At 42.9% G+C, this 12,635-nt stretch overlaps 1 protein-coding gene across 1 annotated transcript in view; it reads left to right on the forward strand.

Moving 5' to 3' along the window:
* Nucleotides 1–11,195, forward strand: part of SPRED2 (sprouty related EVH1 domain containing 2) — a 33,296-nt gene extending 22,101 nt beyond the window's left edge. Inside the window, exons 5-6 of the mRNA XM_015622617.3 lie at nt 7,161–7,310; nt 7,733–11,195. Coding sequence (XP_015478103.1) covers nt 7,161–7,310; nt 7,733–8,383 — 801 coding nt within the window. The 3' untranslated portion in view covers nt 8,384–11,195. The remainder of the gene's footprint in view (nt 1–7,160; nt 7,311–7,732) is intronic.
* The last annotated feature ends 1,440 nt before the right edge of the window (nt 11,196–12,635 follow it).

A 12,635-nucleotide genomic window follows, 5' to 3' on the forward strand; every position in this document is an offset into this window, starting at 1 on the left:
TGAATAGACCTGCTCAGAGCCTCTGGTCCAGGTCTGAGTCTGAGCAAAATGGGGTACTCACTTCAGTCCTCCTCTGACTTTTGCAGACAAGGTTTCTCTTTCTATCTCTTTCAATGCCTGCTTTTGCAGTCATGTCTGATGCCTTGTACAAGGCAAGTAGTGAAACAGGAAAATCTCCCTGAGGTTTCCCCCTTACCACATCTGAGTGTTTGTCATGTCATTTAATCATGTCTGGGTCGCATATATTCTTTTCACTTCTTGAAGTGAGCTGTTAAGCCACATCTGTGGCCCATGCAGAGCTGCCTGATGATGCCAGAGTCGGGTTTAGCAGGGGTTTAATGGAGAGGATCTTGTGCGCTGAATTCTTGTAAATGTTCCTTAAGTTTTGCTGACTTCAGCCAGCACAGCCACCAGCATCTTTCTGGCACTAAAAGCTATAACCACAAAAACTTAAAATAAGAGAAGATAGCAGTAAAAAATAGTTAACCTTCTGCACTTTACGTAGGTGTCTGTTTCAGGGATGACTAGAAAACAGTCCAGACATTTGAGAAATTCTACTCCTGTTCTGGTATTGGACATGTAATTGTAATGACCATTGTAATGGTTGTGTATGGCAAATTTGTCTTTGAACTGAACTGGAATATGATCTAACGTGAAACTTATCCGTCAGACATTCAGCAGAGTAGACCTACATTCAGCTCCAGCCATTCCCACTGGATGAGAGTGGCAAAATATTTCAAAAATGTGTGGAAGCAATTTTCTTCAATACAATTTCTATCTTGTCTTCAGTGATGGGAAACAAACAGAAATTTGACAAAAGCATTCTCTTCTGTGGCTTTGTCTTGCCATGACAAATTAAAAGCTTGTGCTTAGGAGACAGGAGTCTCAAATCTTAAAAGATTTTTCACACTGAATCTCTTTCTTAATACTTGGATAGTCTAAGCTGTCTTTGAAATGGGCTGTCTTGAGTATATCGGGCACACTTAGGGGTTGATGGAAAATGTCAGCTGTTCCCTTTTCTAAATTTCTTGAATAGAGAGAAAAAGGTGTTTTGAGACAAAATTTAGGATTTGTGCTGTTCTACTATCTGTGAAACTCAGAAGTGCTGTATCTCTTTAGGCTTTAAAAATAAAAAAAAAAGCTGGAGGAGAACGGAAGGACTTGTTGTGGTCTGGCAAGATTAAGCTGAGGGAGTTCTGGGAGACTATATTTTATCTTAATTTCTTTGGAAAGGTGGAAGTTTCTCTGCCATGCATTCGAAATAACTCTCAGACTTCCTCTTTGTGAAGTTCCTAAACAGCGGCTCCGTAGATAAGGCCCGGGCCGGCGCAGAGCTCGGTATCACTCACTTGCTGCGCTGTTTTGCTGGCTTTATCATTCTTCCTTTCCGTGCTGATAGCACAGCTGTGCCTCCCTGTATTCCAGTGAAAGCAAAGGGTCAAGTGAAAATGTGCTGGGGCTCCCAAGGGATTGCACCTGGGCAGAGCACACCAAGGGCTCTGGCTGCCAGTGGGGAGCCCATTGCAGACGTGTTGGCTGCTGGTGGTTGGGCTGTGGCACAACATCTGGTTGGGATGCAGCCCTCTGACTGTCACTTTTCTAGGCTCATCCTCAACCCAAGAAGAGCTGAGTTTCTTGTCCTGGGAATGGTGGGGATGCTTTCTCAAAAGATGAGCTGGTGCTGGGCCCTTCTTCAACTTGTTCAGGCCTCCTCAGATGAACCCAGGAGCTGCTGCAAGGAGCTCTGGCTGTTGCAGAAGGATGCCTTTGGGAAAGATGAGACTGCGAGCCCCACCAAGTTTTGGTTTTCTGTGCTGCATGTCAAGAGGCCCCCTTGGATCTGGATGTTGTGGTGTGTGGGCTTGCATGGCAGTGGGAGATGGGGAAAAGTGGAGCAGGGCAGTAGAGAGCAGGTTGGCTTGTGCTTTGCAAAGGCCAGGCTGGCACTGGGGTTTTGATTCCCTCAGGACCATTTCTTGCAAAGCTAATTGTTCGACATCATGATACATCTGTTCCCCCCTGCTTCATGCAACCATTAAAATTCTAGAGAGGAAAAAAAAATCTTGTCTTGCTTGACCCACAATTATTTTTTACAGCAAACTTGCAAATCCTTCATCTGGCAGAGAGCACTTCTGGAAGTTCTAAGTGACAGAACTCTTAAAATTTCCCTCTGGCAACCGATTTCTGACAAGCTGCCACAGATTGCATTGCTTCATAATTCTGAGAGGAATCTTTCTTCTTTTTTGTAGTCAGCCTTGCATGTTGCATCACACAGAGTGAACCTATTCTGTGAAGTCATTAGAGGCAAGGTGATCAGTCCAGTTCAGAAGTAGGAGAAGACTTCTTTTTCTCGTGTGTTTTTTTCACAGATGCTCATCTATGCTTATTGCTTAGGTATCTGATTAGCCTTCTTGTGTAACAAATCCATTTCAATGAGAAATAAACTGCAGTAAATGATTAACATAATCTTCTTTACTAATGACTGGGGTTTTTTAATTTAATGAGTCACTTCTGAAAGTCTGAGGGGGAAACAAGGACCTGCTTTTCTGTTTTTTTAAATTACCACAGTGCCATCATTTGCCTGTAGAAGCCTGGTGCTGTTTCTTTAAGCAGCCATACCACACTTGCAGTACGTGTGCTTGCTCAGATACATCCAGCTCTCTTGCAACAGGAAATGTGTTGCACAGGTTTTATAAAATTACCCTTATGGTCGTGATTAATGATTTTGTTATCCAAGCAGTGAAACCACAAGAGTTTGTGACCGCTGTAGCAGTCAGAAGGTTCTGGTACAAGCAGCACAAATGTCTCATAATTGAGCATTTGAGGGCATGTTAAAACAGAGTTTGTTATCAGACTCCCTGTTCCAACAACTTTAGTTTTGGGCTCTTTTCTCTTTGTGACTACCAGGCATGTATTCAGTAGTTTCCCCTCAAAGCCGTATGCTGGAGCTGGCTTGGTTTTAACAGGTTTGAGAAGAAGATGGTGCTTCTTTGAGAGACCAGTGGTTTGGGACCTGATTTTCCATCTGTGAAATAGCCTGGCTCTGGAGGCCATGTCCTTTCTAGATGTGTATTTGCAGGTGAGTATGTTGTATTTGGAAGACTTACAGCAAACATCTCATGTCTCCACCCTTCACCAAAATTTTCCCTGCTATGCTGATGGTAGATAATCCCAGCCAAGTCCCAGTCTTCTTGTGGGGGATGGAAGTTGTTCCCCTCTTCTTTCACTGACAAAATCTTGCCATCATTTGTTCTTAGTGGCACTTGTCTGAAATGAGTGTGTCTTTTCTTTGAGAATATGTCTGATTTTCACCGGTCACCAAGTCCAGATTCAGTCCCAGTGGAGGGGCATTGAGAGAGCAGCACACTTTCAGAGGCCTGAGCCATCATCATGCCTCTAATCCTTGGTCACTTACTTTCTTCTGAGGGTTTCCCTCTGGCTTCTTGAACCGCATTTTAGCCATGGCCACCATCAGAAGTACCTCATTCTGCCTGAATTTATTTCAGCCTGTTCCAGTGAATGCCTTGTAATCTTCCTTTCTGAAGGATACTAGAAGAATTACCCCTTCCTGCTCACATTCCTATGGGATTCACAATTCAGTAGACTTCTCATCTTCTTGGTCCCTTCCATGATCTCTTTCCCAGGCTGGAGGGACACAGCTGTTGTTGAGAAGCCATCTCACGTCTGCTGTGGTCCTGGCCATGGCTCTGTGGGTTTGCCATGGTGGAAATACCCTTATTGGGCCAGGGTGGAGGAGGACCAGCACCACAGACAGCTTGGAGCAGCACAGCAGATAGATGCAGTGCCTTGGTGTTTGCTGCCACTGGTTCTTTCTAACCTGTTTCTGAGCCCCCAAGTGGACACTGTCACAGAGCTGCCTATTTTAATCCCAGGACCTCTTTCCTGAACAGCAGTAAGTGGCTCAGAAGACATCATTCTCTGTGTCAGATCAAGGTGTTGATGTCAGGTTGCTCTTTAATTTCAATTATGTTTGGGGGTTTTTTAACATCCAGCATGTTAAAAGTCTCTCAGTATTATGAGATTCTTGAGCAAGTTTTCAGGGTCAGCTTTTGAGTCTCATGAATAGTTTCATCCAGAAACTCTGTCATTGTCTTGTTCATTTCTCTCCTCATGTCATTGATGTGTGCCCACCAGCACAGGTGAGGAGCCTGTGGGGTTCATTGGTGACCTTCTGCTTGGGAGGCAGGAGTTTTCTACCTCTTTTGTTTCCTTCAATCCTCAGACCACTCTTTCATGTATGTTAAGGGCACTCTCTCCCCTTAAGTGAGTTTGAATCAGTGAGGGACCTTGGTGGAAAGCACCAGTGCTTATCTCAGGTGATATTCAGCAAGGTAACTCTGCAGACACAGCATTTGTCACCCAGCTACTGCCTTTAGTGTCACCAACCAGGGGTCAGCATGAGCTTCTCTATGGACGAGTGAGCAGAGACCCAGTCTTGGACAGCTTGATTTCCCCTTCCTGGGTGCATAGAGTAAGTGTTTGTGTTGGCTAACTGCCTGTCTGATCTGAGGACATTGAATGTGGAAATACAGCGATTTTTAATAAGGTGAAAGCGGAGGGCAGCGCCGCAGACTCTGGTATGCTGCAAACAGGTTTTGTAGCCATGTCAACACATGTGGAGGAGAGGCTCGGTTGCCCTGACGGGTCTAAAGGGAGAAGAAGGTGTGGAGGAAAGCAAAGGTAGATACAAATCAGGCAAGATAAAAATCACTACAAGCTCTTTTCCAGTTGCCTATTGCAAAAATGCTGCCTTCCCAGAGAGGCAGCAAATAGCACAATGCTTGGAGGGCTAGTTATAGCTCCCAGCTGCCCTGCTGAGATTATCAAGGAGTTATATCCAGTTTGGGTGGGATTTTTATTTTCATCCAGGACAGGGAGGCAGTTGCAGGACAGTATGTGCTGTGACCTCCCACTGGGTTGTTTCCCCAGGCTGCATTGTTCGGACCATGAACACCCATCGTGTTTTCAAAGTGTATCCACAAAAGTCTTGTCCCAGCAGGGCTCAGCTGTGGATCCACTGAAGGTGTAGGTTCCTGCTGGCTGCCATGGTACCATTTTAAAGCCCTGTCTCTTTTTTGCTTCATGCCAGTCAAAGTTTAGCTTTGTGAGAGCAGGCTGGGGGCTGCCTGGGCTATGGGGTGTATTGTGTGACTTCCTTAGAAGCTTAAATCACAGCTCAACATCTTGGTCTGCACCACATACAGCTGTGCAGGAAAGGTACTTGTGTGAATACCAACATGACTGTTGTAACTAAATCCTGACTCTTCTCTGGGTTTTCAAACAGGATTTAAGCTTAATGTTACTACAAAACACTTGTAGAAGCTGCTAATTTTTTTTTTTCCATTTTGTTAATGTCTCCAAAATGTGCTAGATATTGTAGGGCCTGAAGTAAAGTGCACAAGAATTGGCTTTGAGAGGTTTAAACTCCAGATTTGAAATGCCTTTGTCTACTAAGTTATGAAGACTGGGCTGATGAAACCTCTTTTTTGAAAGAGCCTGAATATTGGTGCAGTTCCACTTTAGAGCTGTTGTTAACTATGTTAAGAGTTGATCTGCTTCTATGTACTTGTTAAAAAAAAAAAAAAACAAACTAAAACAAACACACGTGTTAAAAGTCTGTTCTTAATGGGTGTCAGCCAATCAAAACTCATTCTCCCTGTTGTACCTCTCAGATAACCCAGCCTGGCTTTACATCACACTGCAAACAACTGTGTATTTGCTTTCAAGAAAATAAGTTGGGAGTTCGGTACTTCTAAGGTGCTGTAAGAGTTAAAGAGAACCAACACCTATTTTTGTGTTGTAATGCTTCAAGGTGTTCTCACCTTTGGACAGAGTCTTTCAGAGTGTTGTTTTCAGAATAAACAAATATTCACAATGAGGGTTCTTGTATTCTTGGAGCAAGAAATGCATCTGGTGCGATTCATTGGAAAAAAGTATTTGGAGAGTGCATTCTTGACAAGGAGAGAAGGTTTTTCAGGTAAAACCAGTCTTCTGCTACTACCATTAGGATTCTTCTCTGCTCTTGAGGTTGTGTCTCAGCTGGCTGCAGTGGCAATCCTTTTCTGTGGACTTGTAGCTGCAGCATATCTTGTTAGTTGAGAGGGGGTGGGGTGGAGATTTCTTTTATTTCAGGCACCAATGTTTCAGGCACATGCAGTGCTACAGCTGTTCTGTTTGTTGTGCATGTCTTCTACCTGCTCTTGGTTTCCTGGTGCATTTAACAACTATCCATTGATATTCATGGTAATATGAAAAAGCCCAAAACCTATAAATAGAACGAATGGGAAAATTCCTTAATAATATATAGCAACTGTTTTAGTCAAGGAAGGGCTATGGAGAGATGATGGCTGACATTATTACCTCACTGTGTGTTTCTGCAGGAAGAGAAATATGATTGTTAAAAAGCAGTAGGTATTGGCAATAGCATGTTACTGTGTGATGTTTCACCCTTTTGTGATCATTGCTGCATGGTGATGTAACTAATTACCCTAAAGAAAGTGCTCACAGGGAGCCAGGAGTGTATAAAAACACAAGTAACCTTCATTACACAGTAATCGTGAGTGGCAAAAAAGTAACAAAACAAGAAAAAAAAATCCTGAAGTTTTTAAGGGAAAGCTGATTATTCAAGTAGCTAGTGATGAATTGGAGTACAGTAAATGTTTGGAGAATGTGTAAAGGTTAACAAAATTGCCAGTATTTTTGTAGCCTGGGTAACTGGTGGGGGTACAGCCTGGGCACACAGATGCTCTGTCTGAACCCTCAGGACCTACAGGATTGCGTCATTTGCTGGGCATTTAACTTCGCTCTTCAGAGGTAGTTCCTGGTGAACACTCATCATCCCGCCATGCCCAGGATAACAAATACCATGCCAAGCGAATACAAGTGGTGTTGGTGAATATGTCACGGGCAGTCTATGGCATATTAGTTTTCCATGTGTGTGGTGACAGCTTTTACGGCCTGGCAACAGATCTGCCTCTTTCAAGTATTTTATGTGAAACTTCGTGAAGCCTCCAGCAGTCAGGTGTTGCCAATATTGCAGGTGTGCACGAAGTCAGTGAGTGGCAAAACATCTCTTAATGCCCTGTGTGGTAACAGCTGAATGTATGACGGGTTTTTTTCCCCCTTTCCATTTAAAACAGAATGCTACAGATAGCTCCTCCAACTCCTCTCAGAAAAGGGAACAGCCTGTGCGAACTCTGGCTTCTCCTGCATCCTGCGAACATCGAAGAATTTGCACTCGTGGACACCTTCACGACCATTACAGCTCTGACCACTACCATCTAGAACAAGTAAGGTTTCTTCCCAGTGTTGCTGCCTCTGTGTCTGCCAGAGTTTGCCAGTGTTTGGTTTTCCTCCACATGCCTGAGAGACAGTTCCCTCCTTCTGCTCTCCCCATTTCCTTCTCAATTAGCTTTAAATGGCTTCCTGTTCTTTAAAAAAAAAAAAAAAGAGGGGGGTGGGGCAGGTAGCACTAGGGTTTAGCATGTTATGTTGTACCACATGCACACAGGCCATTGTAGGACTGTGACAGTTGTACTCCCTCCTGAGCCAAAGGCTGAAAGACTGATGGATCATGGTGAAGGGCATATAAAGAAGGAGAGACACAGTTGTTAAATAATGGCTCTTCAGGAAGCAAGGAGATAGTGATTACCAGTAGCAAAATGAGCTTATTTATATTTTCTCTCTCTCCATCTTCTTCCTACTTCCACAGTCAGTACCACGATCCTACCGGCACGTCAACTTTCCAGATGATGATGAGGAGATAGTGCGCATCAATCCTCGGGAAAAGATTTGGATGACTGGATATGAGGATTATCGCCATGCCCCAGCTCGAGGAAAGAACTTTGATCCTGATGACATGGACTCCTACGTACGTTTTGCCAAAAGCGAGGCCTCGAAACACGAATACACTTACCCTTACGTAGACAACTCGGACTTTGACCTGGGTGAGGATACCAAGGGTGCTGTGATAAAGACTCAACCTGTCAAATTCAAGCCCAGGCGGAAGGAAGATGGTGAGAGGTCGCGGTGCGTGTACTGCAGGGACATGTTCAACCACGAGGAGAACAAGCGGGGTCAGTGCCAGGATGCTCCAGACCGCGTCAAGACTTGCATCCATCGAGTGAGCTGTATGTGGTGCGCAGACACTATGCTCTATCACTGTATGTCCGACCCAGAAGGAGACTATACAGATCCTTGCTCGTGCGACACCAGTGATGAAATGTTTTGCCTCCGGTGGATGGCCCTTATCGCCTTGTCTTTCATTGCTCCATGTATGTGTTGTTACTTGCCGCTTCGGGCTTGTTACCACTGTGGGGTCATGTGCAGGTGCTGTGGTGGAAAACACAAAGCTGCTGGATGACTACAGATGTATTCGAAGCGTTAGGTTTTTCCTGTAGTTCAAGGAACACGTTGGTTTTGGAGCACTGAGGTCACTCACTTTAATGCAGCCACTGTGCCCGACAGCATCCGGAAACCACCAGTTTGGATCACTTTACATTGGGTCGTCTGGGGCTCACACTGCATTGATTTGCTCATCAACTGTTCTAACTAACTAACCTACAGCATAGACTTTTGTATTATTAATCTGTAATCAAAACAGACTGTCTTGTACATGTTTATATTTTTGTTTTCATTTAAAATGAGTTTGAGAGAAGAACTGCTTTAAATGGTGGTGGATTGTAGAACATCTCCAGGTTGTGTCTGTCTTGCCTCTGCTTGTGTGGTACCATCAGCGTGTTAGCAAGCTTTGGCATTTCTAGAAATGGGGCGGTGTAGTGAATGAGATCTCACTTGGAAGATATTTTAACTTACCGTCAAGCTATTGTGCGTGTATAGAAGGTGTGCTAGTAACAAACTTGTACCACAACACAGTATTTCTGTCACTGGTTTTCTTTGGGTTTTTTGTTCTGTTTTCCGAAGCTAAAATAGCCATCTAAGCTGCAGTTTCTCTTCTAGGGTCCATCGTCATTTCCTTCAGCAAACATCTTAAATTATTCCTCTGTTCATACAGCTCTGTGAACAGAAAGTAAGGTTCAGTTACCATAGTCACATAACCGTTGAGAATCTGATAGTCCTCCTTACCTGTAATCATTTCAGACCACTACTTGAAAGGGAAACTTAAATTTTAGGCTTTTCTCTTTTCCCTAAATAACATTGGAAAAATGTGTTTTCAGAGCTCTGCCCAAAAAAGAAAGGGAACTTCTTCATTAGCCAGCAACGTAGAGATCTGTGAATAAAACACTAAGGTTACAGATGAGGAAAATTGTTGATATGCAAAGAATTACTAACAATGCAATGTCAAAAGCACTATTATGGCAATTCTGGGGAAATGCTGCATTAAGTGGTGGATTATATCGAAAATCGTGTGTGTTTGTTTTCTGTATACATGAGCATGAGAACATTTGCGTCCACTGTAGTAACAACATTTAGCAATCTAAGCAGGTATTTAAAAATCCAAAGCCAGGATGTTAACTACCACTTCCAGTCTGTGACCTGCGGTCCCAATCCGCCAGATACTTCCACGTGTCTCAGAGCATTGCTGTGAGCCCATGTGTGGGATGGAGCATGTGAGTCTTTGCAGGAGCCAGACTGAGGCGTCTGCCTGGCTTTCCCCCTCCCCAGTTCACCACCCAGGTTTATCAAGTGGATGCATAAGGTGCATACAGCAGGATAATATTACTTTAAATTTTTTTTTTAATTATTTTTTTTAATGTCATGTTGTCTTGTGTACAAGGCTTGTAATTAGCTTGGAAAAAGAGTATTTTTCTAATATATTACAAGGAATAGCCAAATAATTTTTATTAAAAAATAAAAAAAAATGATTTAGCGCAGTGAGCTCTAACTAGCATAGTACAATCTGAATACTTTGAGGCAGCTAGGGATTGGCTTGTCAAAGCTGGCACTGCTGTTCCTGCCATAATTTCTTTCTGCAGTAAATTGCCAGTGGGCGCATGTCCTTTCCCTCCCTCTATTGCACATTGACATCAGTCTTAAAAGAGGATTTTTTTTTTTTGTAAGAATTAATTTGCCAAATAAATGTAAAAGGAGCGCTTGCCATTCTTTCTTGGTGGAATGTCCCAACGGTTCCTCTGAGAGTTAATCACAGCTTTTTAGTCAACCATTAAGTATGCAATGTGCTTATTATACACTATAGAGTTGGGTAGGTTTAATTCATAGCAGTAACTGGGGATTTTTTCGGTTGGAGAAAAAAAATTGAATGATAGTGGAAAAGGGATGGAGTGTTACACTCTGGGTGATGTGTCTGGGTTTGCTGAATGGAATACAAATATTTTGTGCCTAATAGCAGTTGACAAATCTCTCAATGGTGTCTAGTAAACATCAAGCCAGCCTCGTAAAAATAATTAATGAAACAACCTTTTCCTTTTATTTCTGTTCTCAAAAGTTGTTTCATGTAAACAAACATCTGTAAGATCTTCTCTCTTTAAAGCACAACACTACAAAAAGATCTTACAGTTTTTTGTCCGGTCTTGAAGTGCCCCTATTTATTTAAGTAAGGAAGACATACTCCAAGCCTTTCTGTATGTCTGAAAATAAAAGTTATAAAAAAAAAAAGTCCCTCTTTTTTTATTTTGTTTTCTTTCCCTCCTCTTTCCTCCCTCTTCTCTTGGGTTTTTGTAATACTTGTAGATTTTGCTGCGTACGTTATTTGGTTCGTGATGGCAGTGGTGTAAGGGCACAAGGATAGAAATGGGTGGTTTTTTTGTAAATATTTCTCCTTAATTTCCACACTGCTGCTGAACAGTGTGTAGCATTCTCCCAGTCAGCTTTGCAATACTGACATCAATCATTTGAGAGAAATTATTCAGATTTTATTTTTGTATCTGTGGTAACAAAAACATTAACCAATTTTTTTTTTCCTGTTGTGGAAAGGTTTTGGTTTTATGTTTGTTTTTTTCCAAGCTATTGCTCACGTTAACAAATTAAAGTGCCTGAAGCCTCATCATTATGTATCTATATACTAAAAGTTAAAACCCTGTTGTATTGATTTTTATAAGCCTTTTTACCTCTGTGTAAAAAAAAAATATATATACAAGTGTATGATGTACATTTTAGTTCTTAACTTCTTTTTTTATTGTTTCTAATATGTATGATCAGTGTAGCTATTGCTTTAAAATGTACCATGTAAATACAAATACATCATATCAAAACGATGCCGTTTATTGTCAAAATTATGCTGTTTATTGTTGCTGAGGTGGCTGGGGAGTGAGGGGGAAACAGAATGGGAGCATCTCCAGAGCTCAGGGTTTCTGAGGAAAAAAACCAGCTTTATTTTAGTTTTGGGTGGTAAAGGCTGCCTAAGCCTTGGGCACAGGCCATTCTCATCAAGATGCAGCAAGGGAGGATGAGGACTGTTGGGTGGTTTTTGGGTGTTTTTCAGATATTTGGCGGGAGGACGTGGCCTGTTGGCACCAGGCCCCAGTAGGCCTTGGCAGCCATGGCAGCAGCGGCCAAAGCTCCCTCTTGCTCTCCCTGCTCTTCTCCCCTGAGGTCTCACCCCACACAGGGCTTTGGGCTCAGTTAGAGATGCTGCAGGGCTGTTGTTATTTTACTTTGTGTTTCATCTCAGCAAGGCTCTGAGGAGAAGGGGGGAGCAGGGAGAGGCCGCTGATGTGGCTGCCGAGCAGGGGCCATCCTGCTTGCTGAGGGCACACGGAGCCGGTTTGCAGCCGCTGGGAAGGAGATGTGCCCAGCACTGCCATCCCTTCTCAGAGAGGTTTAGCATGGAAAGAGAATAAACCAATTTAAATGGAAGCCAGGCTGCCACCAATCAACGGGGAAAACCAGGGAGAAGCCAGTGAGTATATTTGAATTTTTGTAATTATTTCCAACAGCTTGGTCAGGCCAACACACCACATCTGCAGAGCCTGAGTTTATTTTGCCATAGGTAAGTAATAACCAAACTGTTGCTCCTTTTTTATGCACTGCTGGTTGTTTTGCTGCTGAACAACAAAGCTACCTGAAACAGTATGTAAGAGAGGAGGCAAAGAGCACACTTATTCATTTATATTTGTTTACATATTCCTAGAAACATGATACGCTCATATAAACAAAGATTTCTGTGTACATTTATTATACAACTAATGGTATGTATATGTTACATGTTTTTTTTTAAATGACTTGCAGCCCTCATGGGAAATGCTTTCTGTGGGTCAGGTGTTGTGTTCAGGTCTCACAAAATTATTCAGGTTGTGTTGGTGTTTGGCTCCATCCACAGCAAAGCTGCAAGGTATTACTCACAGTCCATCATGCTCTCTTAACTAATGAAGAACTCCAACCCTATTCCCTGGCCATTTAGATTCAGCTCATCCCACAAAATGCCTGGCTAAACCATGTTTCTTGCAGCCTGCAATGTTCTCTTGCTTTCATCCATAAATCAAAGGTGTTGCTTATGCTTGGAGATTTCTAAATTGAACCAGAAAATGTTACATTTGGGCACTGAATCTGTGGAAAATGTGTTATCAAGATAGGAGGTACCAAGGTAGGTTGGTACTGTCATCCAACTTCCTGCAGCATAATTTACTCCTGTTGTCCATCTGGGACAACATCCTCTTGGCAGGATGCAATCAGAGAGACTGAGATTGGAGAGGACA

The sequence above is a fragment of the Parus major genome, chromosome 3 (assembly GCF_001522545.3).
Source record: "Parus major isolate Abel chromosome 3, Parus_major1.1, whole genome shotgun sequence".
Lineage (NCBI taxonomy): Eukaryota > Metazoa > Chordata > Aves > Passeriformes > Paridae > Parus > Parus major.